General features: G+C 39.4%; 1 protein-coding gene across 1 annotated transcript in view; it reads right to left on the bottom strand.

Annotated features, from left to right (window-relative positions):
- SMCHD1 (structural maintenance of chromosomes flexible hinge domain containing 1) overlaps positions 1 to 20,589 on the bottom strand; it is a 68,373-nt gene that overhangs the window by 29,207 nt on the left and 18,577 nt on the right. The window contains exons 17-31 of the mRNA XM_083518459.1: positions 20,307 to 20,420; positions 18,532 to 18,609; positions 18,339 to 18,446; positions 17,938 to 18,082; positions 16,382 to 16,478; positions 15,308 to 15,380; positions 14,242 to 14,381; positions 12,217 to 12,351; positions 10,606 to 10,833; positions 7,444 to 7,592; positions 5,946 to 6,034; positions 3,399 to 3,517; positions 2,109 to 2,276; positions 1,255 to 1,380; positions 266 to 345 (exon numbers count right to left, since the gene is read on the bottom strand). Of these exons, the coding sequence (XP_083374585.1) occupies positions 266 to 345; positions 1,255 to 1,380; positions 2,109 to 2,276; positions 3,399 to 3,517; positions 5,946 to 6,034; positions 7,444 to 7,592; positions 10,606 to 10,833; positions 12,217 to 12,351; positions 14,242 to 14,381; positions 15,308 to 15,380; positions 16,382 to 16,478; positions 17,938 to 18,082; positions 18,339 to 18,446; positions 18,532 to 18,609; positions 20,307 to 20,420 (1,849 nt within the window). The remainder of the gene's footprint in view (positions 1 to 265; positions 346 to 1,254; positions 1,381 to 2,108; positions 2,277 to 3,398; positions 3,518 to 5,945; positions 6,035 to 7,443; positions 7,593 to 10,605; positions 10,834 to 12,216; positions 12,352 to 14,241; positions 14,382 to 15,307; positions 15,381 to 16,381; positions 16,479 to 17,937; positions 18,083 to 18,338; positions 18,447 to 18,531; positions 18,610 to 20,306; positions 20,421 to 20,589) is intronic.

Genomic DNA, 20,589 nt, shown 5'->3' with positions numbered 1-20,589 from the left:
CTGGTGCCTAATGATATGTAATGAAAGAGCCAGGCAAGCCTCCCTTGGGACAGCATTCCCCAAATGGGGTCGCCACAGAAAAGGCCCATTCTTATGTTGTCACCCTTCAAGATCTATTGTGGAGAAGGGCCCCATGAAGCAGGGCCTCTGATGATAATCGGAGGGTCTGGGTTGGTTCGTATGGGGAGAAAACCAACGCTTTGAATTGGGACTGGAAACGATTCCAAACATTTTCTGATGAATGTAAGAGTTTTCAATCACTTACCAAGGAGCATGAATTCTAAGGACTCCGAAATTTGCTCTGCCATTTTCATCTGTTTTATGCTGCTGGTTTGAAGGAATAATCTGACAAGAAAATTGATTTTCTCCCCATTAATGAATGACTAAGAAGCACTGATAATGATTTAACTATTACAAATCAGCAAATTTTCTATTTCAGTTTTCCATGTATTTCCATAGTTAAGATGCTTTACCCTCCCAGCATATAGCAAACACTTAAGGATTAGGGGTGCCACTTAATGCTATTTACCATGGGAAACTTAAAATAATCATTAAGCAGCAAACCCCTATATTTCCAGCTATTACTCTCTTTTTCCTGGAGTCAGACTGGTGTGTGGCTCCATCTAAAGAGAAGTTGTAATCATCAGACAGACAACTGGTGGGTCAGACATGGCCAATGGACTGTCAACTACATGTCTCTTTTTTGTAAATTGAATAACCTAGCAGCCAGCTTGTAGTCACTCAGTTCCCAAGATTATCTGGCATAGAGCAATACACTAAGGGTTTTATTTCAATCCCTAAAACAGTATAAAATAATAATTTTCAAATTGTTATGTATCTATCCATATATATTATGTGTTTTTAAACGTATTGTCCAATCACATATGCTAGGAATCTAAGCATTTAAAAAAGTGAGGTGTATTTTATAAATACACACTTCTTGCTCACTTCTTCCAAATCCCTCAAGACCCACCTTTTCCACAGGCTTTTAGCACAAGACCGAGTTCCTATACCCTATTGTAATTGAGAATAAACATCTAATGCAACAATTACTACATTCTTATCCTATTTTTCAGTGCCTCTGGATATCTCCTCTATGTCACATTTTAGACTGTAAGATCCCTGAGGTAAGGACTTGTCCTCATATAAAGTGCTGACACTATGCAGATGAATGCATTTTAACAACATTTTGTATTTTGGGTGTCTTGCACAATGATATATTCCAGTGAGATGCATGAATTCAAAGGCAATTACCTTTAAGTTCCCAGCCTTTAAAAGGTTGATTTTGACATCAGGTTCAGAAGATGGGTTATTCCACTGATCACACAGCTGGACTATAAGTGGCTTCTGTAGTTCTTTGCCATTAATCACTGACACAGGCTAGAAGCAGTTCAAAAATTATTGCTATTTAAACCTGTAGTATTATTTATTTATTTTATTTATGAAGCATTTCAAAGTGATTTAACAATACAGTACAAACATACATATAGAATAGATTAATATATAAAAGTATTTCAAATATGTGTGTGTGTGTGTGTGTGTGTGTGTGTGTGTGTGTGTGTTTGTGTGTAAAACATTTCAAATGCAATGCAGAATCCATCAGGGGTAAAAATCTCTACTCAGGAGGATTGTTAAAAGAGGAAAATCTTCAACAGATGCCTGTCTAATATGTAACGGGATGGAATTTCAAGAGGTAAGTGCTGCCATTAAAGGCCCAATTATCACATTGTGTGGAATGTACCCTTCTATTAAGATGGTATCTGAAGATGCCCCCTCCTGCAAGCTGCAGTGATTGGTTTGGCATATAAGGAATGAGACATTTTAGGTGTGTAATGCAATTTAGCTGCAAAACATACAGTGATCAGAAGCCATTTCATCAATCGCTTACTTATGAAGAAGAGCCAATTATGAGAAACTCCAGTCAGAAACGTTATTTTCATACAAGGTACTCTTTTTGTTTCAATGTCTCCTTTCACGCCAGAGACCATGCTAAAGTTTCAGAAGTATTTAATATCAGCGAAACGCTGTAACGTTATGTTCATGCCTCTCCTCTCTCTATTTCCCAGAGGTATGGAGACTATTGCTGGTATTACATGATGCAGACTTACGTTTTCTAACTCTGTCCAGTCCACAAGCACCAATTTAGCTGGAGGTCCTGCAATTAAATTTAGTCTCAAGAAATGAGAAAATTCACGCCAAGCAAAACACAGTTCTTTGGTTCCAGGAGGACCTGGTTTAAACCTGATTCCTGTGACACAAATAGTTTGTGTATCTGCCTATAAAGAAACACATAACAACATTTAACAAACCAATAGCATTTTGATCTCATAAAGTCATTTGATTATACAAGTGGAAGGATAGACATGCTTCTATTTATGGCATATGGGGTTTGCTCTTACAACTCTGCAATTTAAACACCTTGTCCACCTGCTCAAGTCTTACCAACTGACACTCATCCAACACAGCAGGACTAGACAGTGTTCTGGACATCCCTTGAGATGCATGTGCTGTAACAGCTGAGTAAAGCTGGATGCAAGCAATTTTATCCTCAAAAAGCTTTCCAAACAAGTTACAGCAAACTACCATCAGTTCTGCTACCTCCTTCAGCCCAGACAGGAAAAGGCCCTGCACTACCCAGAAGAGCTCCACTGAGCGGCATAATAGGGATGCAAAGGAGGCAGCATACATGTGAGTGTGCAGGCTCCCACGCTCTGACTGAGAATGTTGTTTGAACCTGGGCTTCTGGCTTAGCTATCCCACCCAAACCATGAGCCCTAAGACATAGAACCTTGGTTGCTGCTCATGTTTAGTCTGGAGAGAGCTAAACAATGAGCCTGGATTCAACAGACATGCAAAGCCAAACCACAGCTCAACTCAGTGTAGCCTGCAGAGGATTGACCTGGGTGCGGCTGTGATTGTCTCTCTAGGAGTCTGCACACTTTCTATATTATGTGAAGAATCTATATTATGCTGCAACATAATATATGGTACACTTAAATGGCATAATAAATCAAAGTGGATCCATCTTTATCCTTAGTTAGATATATCCCATGTCAACCAGTATGAGTTGAGAAAACAGTAAATGAATTCAACTCAAGGTAACAACATTCAAGAAAGTTTATGAAAGCTTTGTACTATTTGAGTTCTGGATAAAGACCCAACTAGCAAGAATAATAGCACCACAAAGGTGACTATTTACTTGCCATGAAAACAGAAGTAAATAGAAGTAAATCATTTGAAGAATCTTTACAAGCTTGAAAGTAGTAACTCCCCTTTGCCTCTTATCAGTTGTATGAATGTTATTAAGCTGTGTCAGGGAGAAAGACACAAGTTCCCTCCCCCCAAATAAGATGAATTTCACTGATGCAAATCCTACATAACATGGTGTTAAGAAATACCTGCCAAACACTTCTCAATTCTGATTTATCCAGACCACTACCGTCTATTTTCAAGGAATCCAAACAAGTTGATGTCAGGTTTTGAATGTGATTTCCATGCTGATCTGTAATCATTACCTCTTTAAGGAAAAAAACAACAACAGAAGAATTAGAAACCATCTATTATTATTTATATTTTATTTTAGAAGAAGAAGAAGAAGAGTTTGGATTTGATATCCCGCCTTTCACTCCCCTTCAGGAGTCTCAAAGCGGCTAACATTCTCCTTTCCCTTCCTCCCCCACAACAAACACTCTGTGAGGTGAGTGGGGCTGAGAGACTTCACAGAAGTGTGACTGGCCCAAGGTCACCCAGCAGCTGCATGTGGAGGAGCGGAGACGCGAACCCGGTTTCCCAGATTACGTGACTACCGCTCTTAACCACTACACCACACTGGCTTTAGAATTCTAAAGATGGTTACTGGAAGTAAACAATGCTCTGAAGATGGCAACCAGAGGTGTTCCTCCTTCAACCCAGTCCAGGTTGTCCCACTCAAGACAGCTGCCAGATGGTAAACAAATCTCCCAATATGGCCACCAAAAATGATGTTACCAATTGACGTGATCAATGGCCAAACAACAAAGCAGAGCAGAACTCATGTCTGGAATTCCCAATATGGCAGGCGAAAGAGTAGGTGGGCAAATTGGCGGGCATGGCTGTACATACTAGTGCACCGCTGCCTCTTTTCCTATCCAAACTTTGGATGATATGGAAAGCAGCAACCTGTGGGCCAAGCTCTGGGCCAAGTTACATGGAGCTAAGCAGCAAGGTCTCATTTATTGTACTTGACATTGATTGTAGAGGAAAGAATTAACTGACAGGGTTTCATTGGTTTACTAGCTCAGGACTGAATGATGGGGAAATTGATTAGGGATAATAAAATTACAATGAATTCCTTAGAAGATCAAGTTATGGGGAAGATTAATTTGGGGTAAATTAATTTATAATTAATTTCTCAGAGGATCACAATAAGAGTAATGCCAAAGAAAATCACAATTTAAACACACACACCAGGAATAAATACACCGGAAATAAATGCAGTAAAGGAAAGACAAGTGGTAAAGCCAGCTAGACTGTGCATTAATTGCAGCTGGTTCTGATCTCCATAAACATGGGGAAACTGAGAGTCTTTCAGTTTGGAAAGCTTTAGCTGTACTGAACAAAAGTTTAGAGTGGGTGAAATACAGAGGATACTGTGACTAAAGGCAGCAAAAAAGGCAATAGAGTAGGGCTGCAGATAAGGGAACTAAAGGCTAGAAAGGCAGGAAAAATGAGTGGGAAACAACCACAGTGGGGGAAGGAGCACTGAGAAGGAGAACTAATGATAAAGCTAAACACACAGAGAAAGTCAACAAGAAGTAGAAGAAGCAAGGAAATAACCAGCTTGAAAGAAGAACACCAGGAGTCTCAGGAAGAAACAACTATTTCTTGTGAGGCAAAGTAAAAAGCTGAAGGAGCTGGGAGGCATTAAGACTGCAGTTTCCTATTTGATTTTTTAAATCTTTTAAAAGCTTGCAATGTAGCCTATTAATTACCAGGGTGGTGCCAAATCCCAATCCAATCTGGTGGCACGTATGCCAGGATCTCCAGAGATGAGGCTGAATGCAGGCCTTAATGCATAAAGTGCAGATGGCAGAAGAGATCTCTAGTGCTGCTGCTTTGAACAAGGTAGGAACTTGAAACTGAAATCCCTTCCAATAACATCACCAGTTAAAATTTCCTTGAGGTGAGAAGTTTCTGCCTCAAGCGCTAGGTGGCAGGAGTTCCACCTGAGCCAGGATGACCAGCAGAGGAGATTGAAGTTGTGACCCAAGATAATGAGTACTCGGAGTCACAATATGCACCAGTGTGGATCAGTCATCTTATATAAGCAACAGCAACTACTGCCTTTTGCACAAATGCAACTTGTACACTATATATATATATATATATATATATATATATATATATATATGTCATGAGACACGGTTGTCTGCTGAGACACTGATGAGTAAGGCAAGGGAGGCAACAAGACTGCAACTTGTCACACTTGCTGAGCATGATATTGATGTAGCTTGCTACAAGAACACAGTATGCCATCACACCTAAAGGTAAAAGGTAAAGGACCCCTGGATGGTTAAGTCCAGTCAAAGGCAACTATGGGGCTGCGGCGCTCATCTCTCTTTTAGGCTGAGTGAGCTGGCATTTGTCCACAATGCCCTTTCCGGGTCATGACTAAGCTGCTTCTGGTGCAACAGAACACCGTGACAGAAACCAGAGAGCACAGAAACGCCGTTTACCTTCCCGCCAGGATGCAGGTGGCGCTGTGGTCTAAACCACTGAGCCTCTTGGGCTTGCTGATCAGAAGATCAGTGGTTTGAATCCCTGTGACGGAGTGAGCTCCCATTGCTCTGTTTCAGCTCCTGCCAACCTAGCAGTTTGAAAGCACGCCAGTGTAAGTAGATAAATAGGTACCGCTGCATCACACCTACATTTGTGTCGGAATAAAAGTAAAAAAGTAAAATACTTACCAATTTCTTCTTGTAGTTTTTCACCCATTTGTATTGTATTAGATCCTTTTAATTTGCATTTAATATGTTTTGGCTCATCAGCAAGTGGTCTACAAAAACAAATACTGACAGCTTAACAGATGTGTACTTCTAAGTAAAACAGAAAAAATGCTATAATTCTTTCAAGATACAATTTCTTAAGATGTAAATAGCCGATTCTAGATGGAGTTGCATTCCATTTAACAGAACAGCTATGTAGTCTGGGGATGCTCCTAGATAAAACATAGTTGCTGGGGGCTCAAGTGACTGCAGTGACAAATAATTTCTTTAGTTAGCTGTGGCAGTCTGCAGACAGGAGTAGCATTGTCACAGTAACTCATGCACTGGTAATCTTCCAGTTGGATTACTATAAAACGATGGCAGATCCTGAAGCTGTTTTAGAAGCTTCAGATAGGCTAGGCCACCTAACAATCTGCACTATCAAGATTGCATGATCCTGAGAGTTGATTGGTTGCCAATATGATACCAGGTTTAATTCAATGTGCTGGCAATGACACCTATAAAGCCCTATGTAACTTAGGACTTTAGTTGAAAGTGTGTCTCCTCCTGTTTCAACATTAAACTCATTAGGGGAAGCCCTTCTTGCTAACAATTTGCATGAGAAGATTCACTATGCAGCAATATGGAAGTGGGCAGCTCGTTTGTAGAATGCCCTGCCTGCTGAGATACGTCTGCTGTCATCTCCCTCTTTTTTCTTTTTCCTTTGTCTGGAAGTGGACTTGTAGCTGCAGAGCCTGAAAGGAGTGCAGAGCACTTTAAAGACAGGAGGTTGTCTGGGCATCAAGGAAACAGGCCAGTAAGCCTTCAGATTTCAGTGGCCTCTCTCCTCCATGTCATTCCCTCCCCTCAAGGTGAGAGTTATGTTAAACATTTCCTCACTGTCCTTTATTATCCAACAAGGTGACATTAGCTGGGTTCTTAGATGTCTTATTATGTTTTACAGCTATATATGCTTTAGAGCTAATTTCCCAACTATAAACACACATCATATATATATATATATATATATATATATATATATATATATATATATATATATACACACACACACACACACACACACACACACACACACAGAGGCAGATCAAATATTTATTTAGCAAAAGTGCATTTTAAGCAATATATTCCATGTATTCCTATGATTCTTCTGTATATATACTTCACACAGCACTAAGGTTATTCCATGTATCACAGCACTCAAGAGTGCGAGTATCATGAGCAACATCATTATAATGACTTATTTTAGAACTGGCTGTTTTGTGCATCTGCACGCTACGCTTTTGCAGTGCACTGCCTTTGAAGCTCTTAAGGTCTAATATATGCTTGATTGTATACTGATATTTACATACTTAAAAGTTGTTACCAGGAACAGCAAACATGTTTTTGTATGCTGTAACCAACAGAAACAGCCACTGAGCAAACTTCGTAACAGGACTACAACTGAGGAAAATATACAAACCTTATTGTGAATGCACTTTCCAAAGATACATGCCCATCATGGAATGAAACTACATAATAGTGCACATCATTTACAGATGTTGGTACCTTCACATCAGGTAATAAGCCATTAACCAACTGTTCTCTATTAATCTTTGGAGTCCAATTTACCTAGTAAACAAAAAAAAAATATATTCAATAGAGTGTGTCAGGTGTAAAAATAACACAATTGCTTACTTTTGTAACAAAATTTTAAAAATAACAGGGTTTCTGACTATGTAATAAACATTATTCCACTTTTAAACAACAAGTATAGATAATAGTAGCTATTTTATGGCCAGTTTTTAAAGAGGATAAAATTATTTGATTGAAATACAAATTTAGCTTCTCTGCAGCTATTACAAGTGCACTAATAATAAAAAGGCTTGTTCAGTCAATGTAGTCCATACAAATTTAAATGTTGATGTGAGAGGGATAAAATAAGAACACTAATATTTTAAGCAAGAGTAGGTTTTATTCACGAGAAGTGTAGTAATCAAATTGTCCGTACTGTGTTGCAAATAGATAGGACTACCAGACTCTCATTCTATCTTGCCTTACAATTTATTCAGCTTACTGTAACAGCCTGCCTTACGTATCATGCCACTCGCTAGGATTCTAGGCCCTCCTCAGAAAATTTGGCAGTGACTTCCTCAAGGAATGAATAACCGTGATTTGGTTGGAAACTGGTGTGAAAGCTTCAAATCTCCTCCTTCTGACTACACTGGAGGAAGGCGAATAAGAGCCAGTGCCTCACCCCAAGCTCATTCCTCGAGGACTAAATTCTGGTTTACTGTTACATCTGGATACAGCCCATACTTCTTATGGAGGGTGGTGGCATTTACTGGAGGACTGGAAGGGACTAATGCAATTAGTGTGAGAAGAACAGGATTTTGCACTAACTGTTGGCCAACTGTCCCTTGGTATCATGAGCACCAGTCCCATTCAACTACTGGCAACAACTAGATTTAAATAGTTATTTATTTTTTGCCTCCACAAACAAAACTAAGAGATTGCAAGACCTCTTTTTTTTTTTTAAGAGAAAATGTTTAAATATTTAGGTTATGGTGTAACATAAAGCTAAATACAAAATTGGTATAGTACTGACTAAGAATGAGATACCAAAATGTTGGGCTGACTTTAATAATAATAAAAAAAACCAGTAATTTCAGCTTTATTTACATCATTACTACTTCTGGAATTAAATACTAATTATATGTGCTGCATACAGAGGAAACAAGCCCCTCACCTGCATACAGCAATGCACAGATCTGCAGTGAGAGAAAAAAAGAAAAAAGAAAAGAGAGAGAAAGGGAGAGACTGCTTATACGGGAACCTACATATTCAAGAGAAAGGATCCAGAGAGAGGACTGGATCATTCCCATAATCTTCATTTCAAGCAAATCTATTAACTACCACAAAGTATAATAATGTTTGATTTATTTCTGTCAATGGCTGTTGCAACATCCTAGAGAACAGAAGATACATTTCAAATATGCAAAACTCAAAAAATACAAAAGCTCCAAAATACGAAAAAAACTAAATTATTGAAACTTTTAAAACATTAAATAGCATAAATCCAAATATACTCATGGCTTGGTCAGATTAAAACATCACCATATCAATTAACTGCTTTGTGTTAAATAGTTTCTGCTCAGGTTCTTGAAGCTGTCAGGATATAGAGAAATCCAACATGCCATGTAAGTTGTCATAGAGTAGACAAGATTTGAGGCAAGAGAAGATCTGTGGCATGAGCAGCCTTACTGACATTTCTACCCTCATTCTATATGTATTTTGTCTAAGCTCTGCAGAGAGACTGCACTCCTGCCCATCATCCCATACACAGCTAGGAGTCCACATTCCTCTTACATATCAGAAGCTTCTACATGCATTTCTGCCTGCAAAGATCTGGCTATTATCACCTGTGGAACAGATGATTGATTGTGGGGTGGTGGGTGTCAGAAAGGACTATGTTTAGTCTTAAAGTTCATGATGGAACATGGGCCAGTGGTCCCTGGTATTTGCTAGATGCTGACCGTTTAGCATTTTATAGGTCAACACCAGTATTTAGAGAGAAGGTAGATCACTGGAGTAGTTGTCCAGTGTTTGTTCATCTTATATGACTCTGCTGCCTAAAAGCATTCAATTTTAAAATCTCTGATATTTTACTCCCATCAGTACACTGCAAAATGTCCCTTAAATGTTCACTTTGGTTTGATATTCATAAACATGATTGCCAAGTGCACTCTTCACTGATATACAAAAAGTAGTGGAAATGGTTGAATTATTAACATAAATAAAAGCCTTCATTTGAACTCCTGTTATGCTTGAATTTCTAGTTTTGTGGCTCTCTGATCAAAGCTTAAATTCTGTGTGGAACAAAACTAGAGCTAAAAATTTAGACTTTCAACCTTGCGCAGAAATTTTTTAAAATGGCCATAGTACAGCCTCTTGTCCACCTGATATACAATGACTTTCCCTAAACTCCGGGATTTCTTCACAGCTATTCACTTTCAAACCATGTCAAAATGCTTGGCAGATACTGCTGTATTCCACTGGCACAATGAATTTGTGGAGCTTCTGAGTTGGGAAGACGTCCCACACTACTATAATTAAGTTATCTTTCCTCCAAGGAGCTCCAAGTGAGAAACAGTACATGCTTCTCCCCTTGTCTGTGTTAGCCTCACAAGAGCCCTGTTAGGTTGAAAGGTGATGACTGGCCCAGCTAGTCTTCTATATTACACTGGCTCTCAATACATGCTATTCTCTCTGTATATTTTCAGCCATAATTTAAATTTCTTAGTGTTATTTTAACTCATGGTTGAGTCCTATTCAGAAGCATGGTTTGATGGCCTAGGAGCATATACATATGTCTGTTGTTACTCCCCCTGAGGAAGCCTAGAAATCTGAATTATGTGAATAAACTATGGAACAACTATGGAAAATGTGCCTTTCAGATGCCATGATATATCCCACTTTCTCACACAGCTTAGGTTGAATTCCTTCAAAAAAGCAATGGAAATACTGATGTAAACAAAGCAAACATTTTCTTTTTATAGTATTTTTGTTATGGTAACCTTTCCTCTTCTCCTTAATACAGTACTGCCTGATCACAAAACTAATGTTTATGTTGAATCATACCAACCTTAACTTTTTCGGCCAGCGTGGGAGTGATTAATATTTCTCTGTCCCCTTCATCATACATGTGGAAGATGAGATTCTGCATCACATCACCTGCAACCCAGTTAATTTCATCCTGGTGTTGGATCTGCATAGCTTTTTCTCCCTCGATGCTAAAAATTTGTAATCTTGCAACAGATCTACTGGGAAGCAATTTAATAGTCTTCTCCAATGGTGGTACACTTTTACAACTCTAATAATAAAAAGGAGAAAGGAAAACAGAAGAAGTAACTGGAACTGTAGCACTTCACAGATACACTTACACTGATATACCGCAATCTAACCTCATGGTAACTTTATCTCTATATTGGTCAGTATGCTTCTGAATAATAATAATAATAATAATAATAATAATAATAATAATATATTATTTATACCCCGCTCATTTGGCTGGGTTTCTCCAGCCACTCTGGGCGGCTTCCAACAAAATATTAAAATACAATAGTCCGTCAAACATTAAAAACTTCCCTAAACAGGGCTGCCTTCAGATGTCTTCCAAAAGTCTGGTAGTTGTTTTTCTCTTTGACATGTGGTGGGAGGCGTTCCACAGGGTGGGTGCCACTACCGAGAAGGCCTTCTGCCTGGTTCCTGTAGCTTGGCTTCTCACAGTGAGGAAACCACCAGAAGGCCCTTGGTGCTGGACCTTAGTCTCCGGGCAGAATGATGGGGATGGAGATGCCACATGCTGGCAGTCACAGGTGGCCAGACTGCTGTTGCACTCCTGTCCCACTTGCAAACTTCCCACAAGCATCTGGTTGGCGAGTGCGAGAAAAGGATGCTGGGCTAGACAGGCCACTGGCCTGATCCAGCAAACTTGTCTTATGTTTATCATTTTATTTTCTTACCATGTTATGTTCTGAAGACCAAAGGAAGATATTGCCAGAAAGAAGGCCAACAAATTGGATAGAAATAAAATAAAAAACTACACACACTAGACTAGCCAATATGGGAGACTGGGAAAATTACAAATGAAAGTCAGCAAGAAAAGCTGAATCAAGTGATTTGGAGGCAAGGAATAAGCTGAGGAAGGGAGAGAATAGCTTTCTTTGAAGTTACAGTGTGTCCTGCCTTTGAGCAGTACAGGAAGCTAATAGCACTTAGAAACATCTGATACTCAAATGAGAAATGAAGTTCATAGTAGGTGATGGATTACAAAGGAGAGATTTTTTAGATGTGTTGTATGTGTATACAAGCAACCCCTGTGAAGAGAGAAATCCTGAACTTTCTAGTTTAAAAATAAGGGGCTCATCAGGCCCCTTCAGTTCATGCTAGATGGTCCTGGGGTTCTGAGGGTCTTTTGATCTAAATGAGGGGTGAAATAGGTTGGAAATGCCTAATCATATTTATCAAGGACAACCAATTTCTCATTATTCAAAGATATCGGTAATCCAGAAGAATATAAAGGCAACTACATACAGAGTAAGATAGGGTCACTTCCACTGATCCAGCCACCTGTGGAAAGAATTTCATGCAGCAATATTGCCCACATCTCAACCAATGGAAATTAGAGCATTCAAGTGCCATAGATCACTAAATGGCAACAAGTAGCAAAAACATTACAGCTATTTCAACTTACAGGTATTTCAAACCTTGCTTTAAGCATCTGATCTTTCTTTATATTCTCTACATGCAGAACTGGTCCAGTTAAGATATTTATCCCACCACTGCTGCAATCCACAGCATATACAGGAAGGCCTGGAGCTCCTGAAAACTAAAACAATCCCATCATAAATAAGAATTTTCATATCAATAGGTGGGCACAAAGCAGGGGTTGAGAACCTTTTTCAGCCTGAGGGTTGGATTTCCCCATTTTCAACCCTTCTGAGGGCTGCATGCTATTGATGGGTAGGGTCAAGAGGGGGAAAGCAGGCAGGGCAAGGGGCAAAAGTAGGCAGAGTAATGGATGAGACACTTTGTACAGTATGCTATGTCCCACACAGAGACACACTGTATCTTCTATCCAAGCAAGCAAGAGGCATGATTCCAATGCAATGACACATTTCAGCCAGGCAAAAGCATTCAAAGAAAGCAGGGAGGGAGCCAGTGAACTGTGTGGTGGCCAGGGGAGTGTCCTGAGGGCCGGATATAAAAACTTGGAGGATCACAGTTCCCTACCCCTTGGATAAAGGTACCGAGTAATGGAATAAAAATCTCAGAAATAATTGAAGTACTTTGGGGGGAGTTTTGTCATAAAGAAAAGGAAAAATAATTTTTATTAAGAAATTTCCATGACCGCCTATCACAAAAGCTAATTTGAATAACATCTTTATAAATTATGTTAATTCAAGCCCATTTGTGTTCTTTGTGAGAGATTCAAAGTGCCACACCACATAAAATTAAAACTCTAGTACTTCCTGTACTATAATTAATTAATCTAATCTCAAGTTATTAAATAAGTAGTAGCACCAAGCCAAAGCACAAAGGACACAAGTCAACCCCTGAAACCAAAATACAGTGGTGCCCCGCAAGACAAATGCCTCGCAAGACGGAAAACCCGCTAGACGAAAGGGTTTTCCGTTTTGGAGGTGCTTCGCAAAATGAATTTCCTATGGGCTTGCTTCGCAAGACGAAAATGTCTTGCAAATTCCTGCGGGTTTTTTTCCTCCCCCCCTTTTTCTGAGCCGCTAAGCCGCTTATCAGCTGATCCGATAAGCTGATAAGCCACTAAAAGCCGCTAATAGCGCTAATCCGTCAATGGGCTTGCTTCGCAAGATGAAAAAACCGCTAGACGAAGAGAATCACAGAATGGATTCTTTTCGTCTTGCGAGGCACCACTGTAAATCCCTTCAAGCAAACAGGGAGCACCGCAGAGCAGCGAAATGCATCAATGCAGAAAAAACTGCATAGAAAATCAGACGCTACTGTTTCCAAGAAACAACAGCAACAGACACCAAACAAACACCACTGAGAACTAACACAACAGCACACAAGAAGCACAAGTCTGAGCAAAGCTAAATAGCGTGGGACACAGGCTCTCCAGAGCGAAGGCAGAAGTAACCTGGAAGGGACTAGTTGGATATGAGCAAAGCCCCCTTAATCACCTGCAATCCTGCCTTCAAGCATCAAATGGAAATCTCATTCCACCTGAGAACATTTTCACTCGAAGGAAGAAAGTAAAAGCAAAAATCTGCTCAGGGGTTTAAATATAAAAAAAAATGTAACTGCAAACTTCAATTGCACAGTAACTTATAAAAATATTTTTAACATAGTAGTTAACTATGGCATATTTAAAATTACCCTGATACAAGGAAAGCGTTTGATGAATGGATTTGCAATGCTATTTTTCTAGAAAAAGTGGTGCTGGAACTTACCATGAACACCTCCCTAGTTCTCTTATAATGGCAATGGGGCCCACCTGAGAGGTGCTGGAACTGAGTTCCGGTGAGTTCCCGCTGAAAAATGAAGCGAGGGGGCAAGGAAGACAATCTCTAATTCATTTCTGAGGAAGGATGGGCCTCTACCCTCGAATTTTTTATGCTCGTATGCAGTGTCAGAGGCAATTTTTCAGTAATATAATACTGAGATAACTGCACTAGTCCAATTGTCCAATTGCACTAATGTTATATTTTTTAAAGAAGAAGAACAGAAGCTGTTGACCTACCTTGCAATGAACTATTAGTTTTGGTTGTGCTGTTATGTTGCCTACTTCATCCACCACTTCAACCTGGAAAGGAAATGCTGTTCCATTTTCAATTTTCAATGTGTCAGAGTCTGGTTTGACATTTAGCTGCCATGGTGGACCTGTTTATAAATTAAACTTTAGTTTCTGTTTTCAAAACAAGCAACCAAGACAGCTTTAAAAAAGTCAAAAACATTTTTTTTAAAAAATTGCTATACAGCAAGTTTTAAGAATAATTTCCAAGTTTTTATTCAATGGAACTGAAAACACCAATTTAATTGTACAGAAGGTAACATTTATGGTATCATCACTTAAGGCATAAATTGGATTAATATTATGTTGGGGGGGGGGGAATCTCCCCTCAAAATTACGTTTAAGAGAAACTGGTTCTGAGGTATACCTTATGGGATGAGACCACATAATACCATGTTACATCTGATTATGGCTCCAGAACAGACACCTATTTTTATTTAATTCAAACTTTTTAAAAAAACTTCCATAGAGACTTTCATTTTTTAATAAACCATTCAACAATCACCAGAGTGGAATACAGAAATGAAATATAAAACCTGATATGGATCATGAAATAGCATTAAATAAAGAACAACCAGAATTAAACCTGCAGCAATAGACTCATTTGGAAAGGGTTGGTAGAAAAGAAAATATTCCAGCAAGCATCAAAAACAACATTGGGGCTTACTTCAGTTCAAAGGAAGAGAATTCCAGAGCCGGGTACCACAACTTTACTGTAGGGGCATCTTATATCATCAATAGATCTTCATCAAGACATGTAACTAATTGGGGTGTGATGTAGGAAGATAGATAGCTTCTTTGATACCCTGGTCCAGAAGTATAAAGGGCCCTATATAACAGTAGTAAAATCTTGAATCTAGCTTATTAACAAATTGGCAGTGACATGCTACCAATAGGTTGTCCCAGAGAGCAGAAGTATTTTTTACCAGCTGCAGCTTCTAGACCAAATTCAAGGACAGGCCCATGTAAAGTGGATCACATTAATGAAGTCATATGTTTCAAACATTTCACTAACCTGGAAGAAGTTTAATTTTCAAAATTTGGGATTCCTCCTTCAGGCCAGGAAGAGTAACTTTCAGATTGAAGTTCTATTGAAAAATATGATTTTAAAAGTCAATGTTAAATAATGCCCATGATTTTTTTTTGTTCAGTTTTCAAAGTGAATAATCCTGTAAAGCAATTATATATTTCCACCCCCTAGGAAATGACTTAAAATGTTCCACTTTTAATCTTTACTCTTGTCTAATACCCTCAGCTACTTAACTGAGGTTCTTAACTGAGGCTCCTTCTATTTCAAAATCCTACATTAAGACACACTTACAGTAATCCCAACATAAGTAAGTGGTACTTGAAACAGTGGTAAGGAAATTGCACCCAGGGAAGGTGGACGGGGGGGGGGGGGGCAGGGCACAGAGGAAGCTCCCTGAGGCTTGCCTCACAAAATGGGGCAGGGGGCGCACTCACTCACCACAGTCCAGGAGAGTTGGTGACAGCATTGCCACCCACCCTCTGTCGGAGCTGCCAGGCTGACGCCTCATAGCCTCACTCTGCCCCTTGGGTCAGGCTTGACCTGGGGATGGTGGTGCCATGGCTGGGTGCCACATGCGCCCACAGTCTTTTGTCTTCTCTGGTCAGGGCTGACTTGGGGATGGAGCTGCCGTGGGGGGCACACTCGGTGAGGAGAGGGGCGGCAGCTCTGTGCCATGGACTCCCCACTCTTTCCCAGGGTCAAACGTGACCTGGATGTGGAGTTGAAGCAGAGCTGAGGCTGGGCACGAGGAAGCTGCCTCGCACGCCAAAGCCAGGTTCTGATGGGAGCCTGTTGTGGGGGCGCCTAGTTGTGCCCCCTCCAGAAAATGTGAGCTGGGGCAACAGCCCACCCTTAGACTTGAAGGACTTCTACACTACTTGACTTAATACTCTACATAATTGAATAGATACTCTAATAATACTCTAATAATTGAATAGAAAATATTTTAGATAAATATTTTAATTCTTATGAAAAACAACTACGATTCTTTAGAAAACAAGTATGCAGCCACATATTTATTAAAAGTAAACAATGCATTTTTGCCATAATTCATCTTACCTTTCCCTGGCAATTGTTTACCAGGCCTTTAGCAGTTACACCCTTAATGGCACAATTTGGTCCTTTATCTATTTCTTCATACTGTAATGTTAAGCCACTACAAACACAAGTGAAAATAATTTTAAGAACTAAAGTGACCATTTTAAAATTGCAACTAAATAATACATAATGTGGAGTTACCCATGAGGGCTCTTTCTGAATATACAGAATATTATGTGATGATGAGTGACCCTTCTCATTCACTTCAGAAGACTAAAATTCCAGAAGCTTCTGAAACCTCTACTGTGGATCAGCCCAAAAGTAAGGAATAAGCAAAATGCAAAACTGTGGACTTGCTATTTTAACATTGCACAGAAAAGAGAGGGCTACTATCAGGACGCGGGTGGCACCGTGGTCTAAACCACTAAGCCTTGGGCTTGCTGATCAAAAGGTTGGCAGTTCGAATCCCCGTGATGGGGTGAGCTCCCATTGCTCGGTCCTAGCTCCTGCCAACCTAGCAGTTCGAAAGCACGCCAAAAAGTGCAAGTAGATTAATAGGTACTGTTCTGGCGGGAAGGTAAATGGTGTTTCCGTGCACTGCTCTGGTGATGGTGTTCCGTTGTGCCAGAAGCGGCTTAGTCATGCTGGCCACATGACTTGGAAAAACTGTCTGCGGAGCAGACAAACGCTGGCTCCCTCGGCCTGTAAAGCGAGATAAGCACCGCAACCCCAGAGTCATTCGCGACTGGACTTAACTGTCAGGGGTCCCTTTACCTTTTCTGTCAGGATGACTATGGGGAACAACTCCCCACCAGAGGAAAATTAAAGGCCCAGGGCCCAGGTGTCTGTCTATGATCAGAAATAACTCTTATGGGTCAATCCAACATTATTTTCTTGGTTTGGGAATGATAACACCCTGTCCAGATTGGGCACTGCTGCAAAATATTCAAATTGCCTAGTTTTTTTTGGGGGGGGCACTGCACTTTGTACACTGTATAAGACAGCTCAAAAGAATGATAGACATTTCAGTTAAATAGGTAGATTATGGCTTAATTCCATATTTTAGGGACACATCCTCTTAACCCAAGATACCTGAAATATTGTCTCACTCCTGTATATTCTCAATAGATCACTGTCTAGCATCACTGCTTTTCACTGTAGGCAAGAAAAATACTGAGACACTGCTCCTTCTAATGAAATTAGTCTTTTCTCCTGAACTAGATGGGAGGAACCTCCCATCAGCATACAGAATCCTTCCATGTTAAAACTACTGTGAAAAATCCCAGTTTAAGAACTCCATTCATTTTCCATGGGTAAAAAGCCTCAGTTGTGATACAGCAAGCACCTGTAACCTCCTCCAACATTAACACCATGTAACCTCAAAACTGTGTAATAATTCAAGAGACGATTTCTTAGTTTTTGGTGCAAAGGAGACAGATCACTAATTTCTGAAATAAAAGCACCTAGCTGTGTGTGCACAACATTTATTTGGGACCCACTGGATTGGGGAAAACAGAGAAAATACAAATCTTTATTTAAGAATACTAAATAAACAAAATAATTAAAATGACAGTTACCTAGCCTCAAGAATTGGCACAATATCATCCGTCAGATGAGTAGCATGACCAAATTCATCCTGGACATCTAGAGGAATATTGAATGGATGCCCAACTCGAAATGGGAGATCCAAAAGGCCTATTGAAAACTTCTGAGGCTTGCCCTCTGAGGTAGATGGGGAGGAAAACAATGTTATTACAATGAAACTGTTTAGTGGATTAATTCTAGTCATTCTTCACCCATCTGAATACAGCCTGAATGCTTCAACTCATTTATATTTTATTAACACTTTCAATAACGTTTTCAACATTTAATCCAACTTTAAATAGAAAAATAGTATTTTACTGAGTGTGTCACAGCTAACTTCTGCATGCAAAGAACAGGCTGACTGGTTAAAATACAACAACAGTATTAACCTTACCTATTATATTAAATTTAAATGTTTCTGATGGAAGAGGTCTTACTGCATTGCTTTCATTCAACACCACTTGCAGTTTCAATGTGTAGGACCCAAGTATAGTAATATTTTCTGTGTATAATCAGAAACAAAATTTTAAATGAAATAATCAAAATATTGCTCAACTGTAAGGTAGATTTAAAGCAAAAACACTCACCCATTTTTTTGAACCAATAAGGCCATTTACCCCCATGCTGACTGATATGAGAAATGATTTCCTTATCTCCATCATGGGCTTAAATAGGGGGAAGAAAGAAAACACATATAAAAATTGTGCTAAGGTATCTTTAAATGCATTAGGTTGCAAACAAATAATACAGGATATATGTGTATTTTAATAATAATATTAAGGTAACTAAATAAGGGGTTACTCTGCCCACACCAGTGCTGTGTCTACTTAAAAAAACAACCCCACACTAGTTTTGTTGCTGTCTTCAAAACTGGTGCTCTTGGGGGGGGGTGCCAGATAAGGCCTCCAAGTCAGGGGATAACCACCCCTACATTAACAGTTTGGTGAAGGTGAACTGAGAACTAAATTTAAAGTGATGTAGGCTTGATTCAGCCCCAGCCATGTTATTTAAAATGACACTGATTTTGCTTAAATGTCCCCTAATGGAAACCAACAGGATTAGAAAATTAGGCAGCTGGCAGGAAATGTAGAGATTCACTACTTTTTTGAACGCCTTCGTAGCTGAATGAAAAATGGTAGTTGCTAGGAGCCTAATCTTCCTCTCGCCCCTTGTGCCTTTGCACAAGGTCAAAAATAACCATACTTTGCATCCCAGCTCCATCTGGAACTTGGGGTGAGGAAGGTCGTCCCTTTCCAGATAGGCTGACTGAATTCTAGGAAAATTAAATGAATGATGAATTTTTAAAGCATGACTTAAAAGTTTCCTATTGCTATTTCTTCATGTTTCCTAAAGGTTGGTGCAAATTTGGCCACTAAATAATGTTAATTAGCAACTAAACATAGTATTAATGTTGTTTCATTCTCATAATTAAGCCTTGCATCTCTTAGTAATACTGTATACATTTTGCATACTTTCCTTTTATTTTTTTCCTACAAAGGATATATTTTAAATATATTTCTGTATAGGGTCTTTCTTACTACGAGCACCCGTGAGTCTGCAATGTTAACAGCACAATCCAATTTACTTAGAAGTATATCCACTTGAGTTCAATGAGAACTTTCTTCCAAATAAGTGAGCACCAGACTGCTGCTTAAATATGGGAATATAGGAACCTATACAATGCACAATTTTATATTCTTTTTCCAGTGTTGCTCCTTCTGTCCTTACCCTCACAAAATGTAGCAAAGAAAAATGAAGTGCCCATGACTGATGCACTGAAGAATAGTTGATTGCTTTAGTCTGCCCAGAAACAGCTAACACAATCTTGTAAATAAATCCTCTAAAGTTAGTAGCCTGCAAGAAAATTACTAGCCTGAAATGTGCTGGCTAAGTCAGCATGGCTAGTAGCTAGGGAGTGGGAGTCTAACAACACCTGGAAGGCCATAGATTCCCCACTGCTGCTTTAGAGGAATATATTTTAAAATGCATCAGGACTTTAAGTGTTTAACACATGAGACATTGTGTTATCCTAATGCAGAGCTTTCCAAACCGTGTGTCGCGACACGTTAGTGTGGCAGCTGCATTATAATAATTTATTATTTATACCCCGCCCATCTGGCTGAGTTTCCCCAGCATTGTGTAGGTGTGTCACATGAAAGCTTCCCACGCTCCTCCCGGGACTAGAAAGTGGTTAGTTTGGTTTGCTAGTAAAACTGAATTGCTGTGCCACAAAATGATGCATGTCTAAAAAATGTGTCACTAACATGAAATGTTTGGAAAGCTCTGTTCTAATGGCTAGTGTATCAAACCTCAATATAATAATGTTTTAAAATAATCTAATGAAAACAGATTGCATTCTTACAATGAAAAATGACCTTAAGTTCCACAAGCAATTTCTTCGCTGCTCCATGACCTGACCCTGGAAGCTTTTGCATAGGCTCTCCTTTTTTATTCAATATTTCAATTCTTAGTGCTCCTATAAAAAAAAAAAAAACAGACCCCCCCAAATACATTAAACACATCCACGTGTAAGTTCTTTTCAAACTCCACTTGTTCATAAGTAATATTTAAATTACACTACAAATTAGATACACACATGGTCCATAGAAGTGGATTGGTAGAACATGATATTCCAACCCCCTTCT

The sequence above is a fragment of the Podarcis liolepis genome (assembly GCF_965112155.1).
Source record: "Podarcis liolepis genome assembly, chromosome: 8".
In the NCBI taxonomy this organism is placed as follows: domain Eukaryota; kingdom Metazoa; phylum Chordata; class Lepidosauria; order Squamata; family Lacertidae; genus Podarcis; species Podarcis liolepis.
The sequence above is the reverse complement of the archived record's forward strand: the minus strand, read 5'-3'. Positions and strand labels throughout refer to the sequence as shown.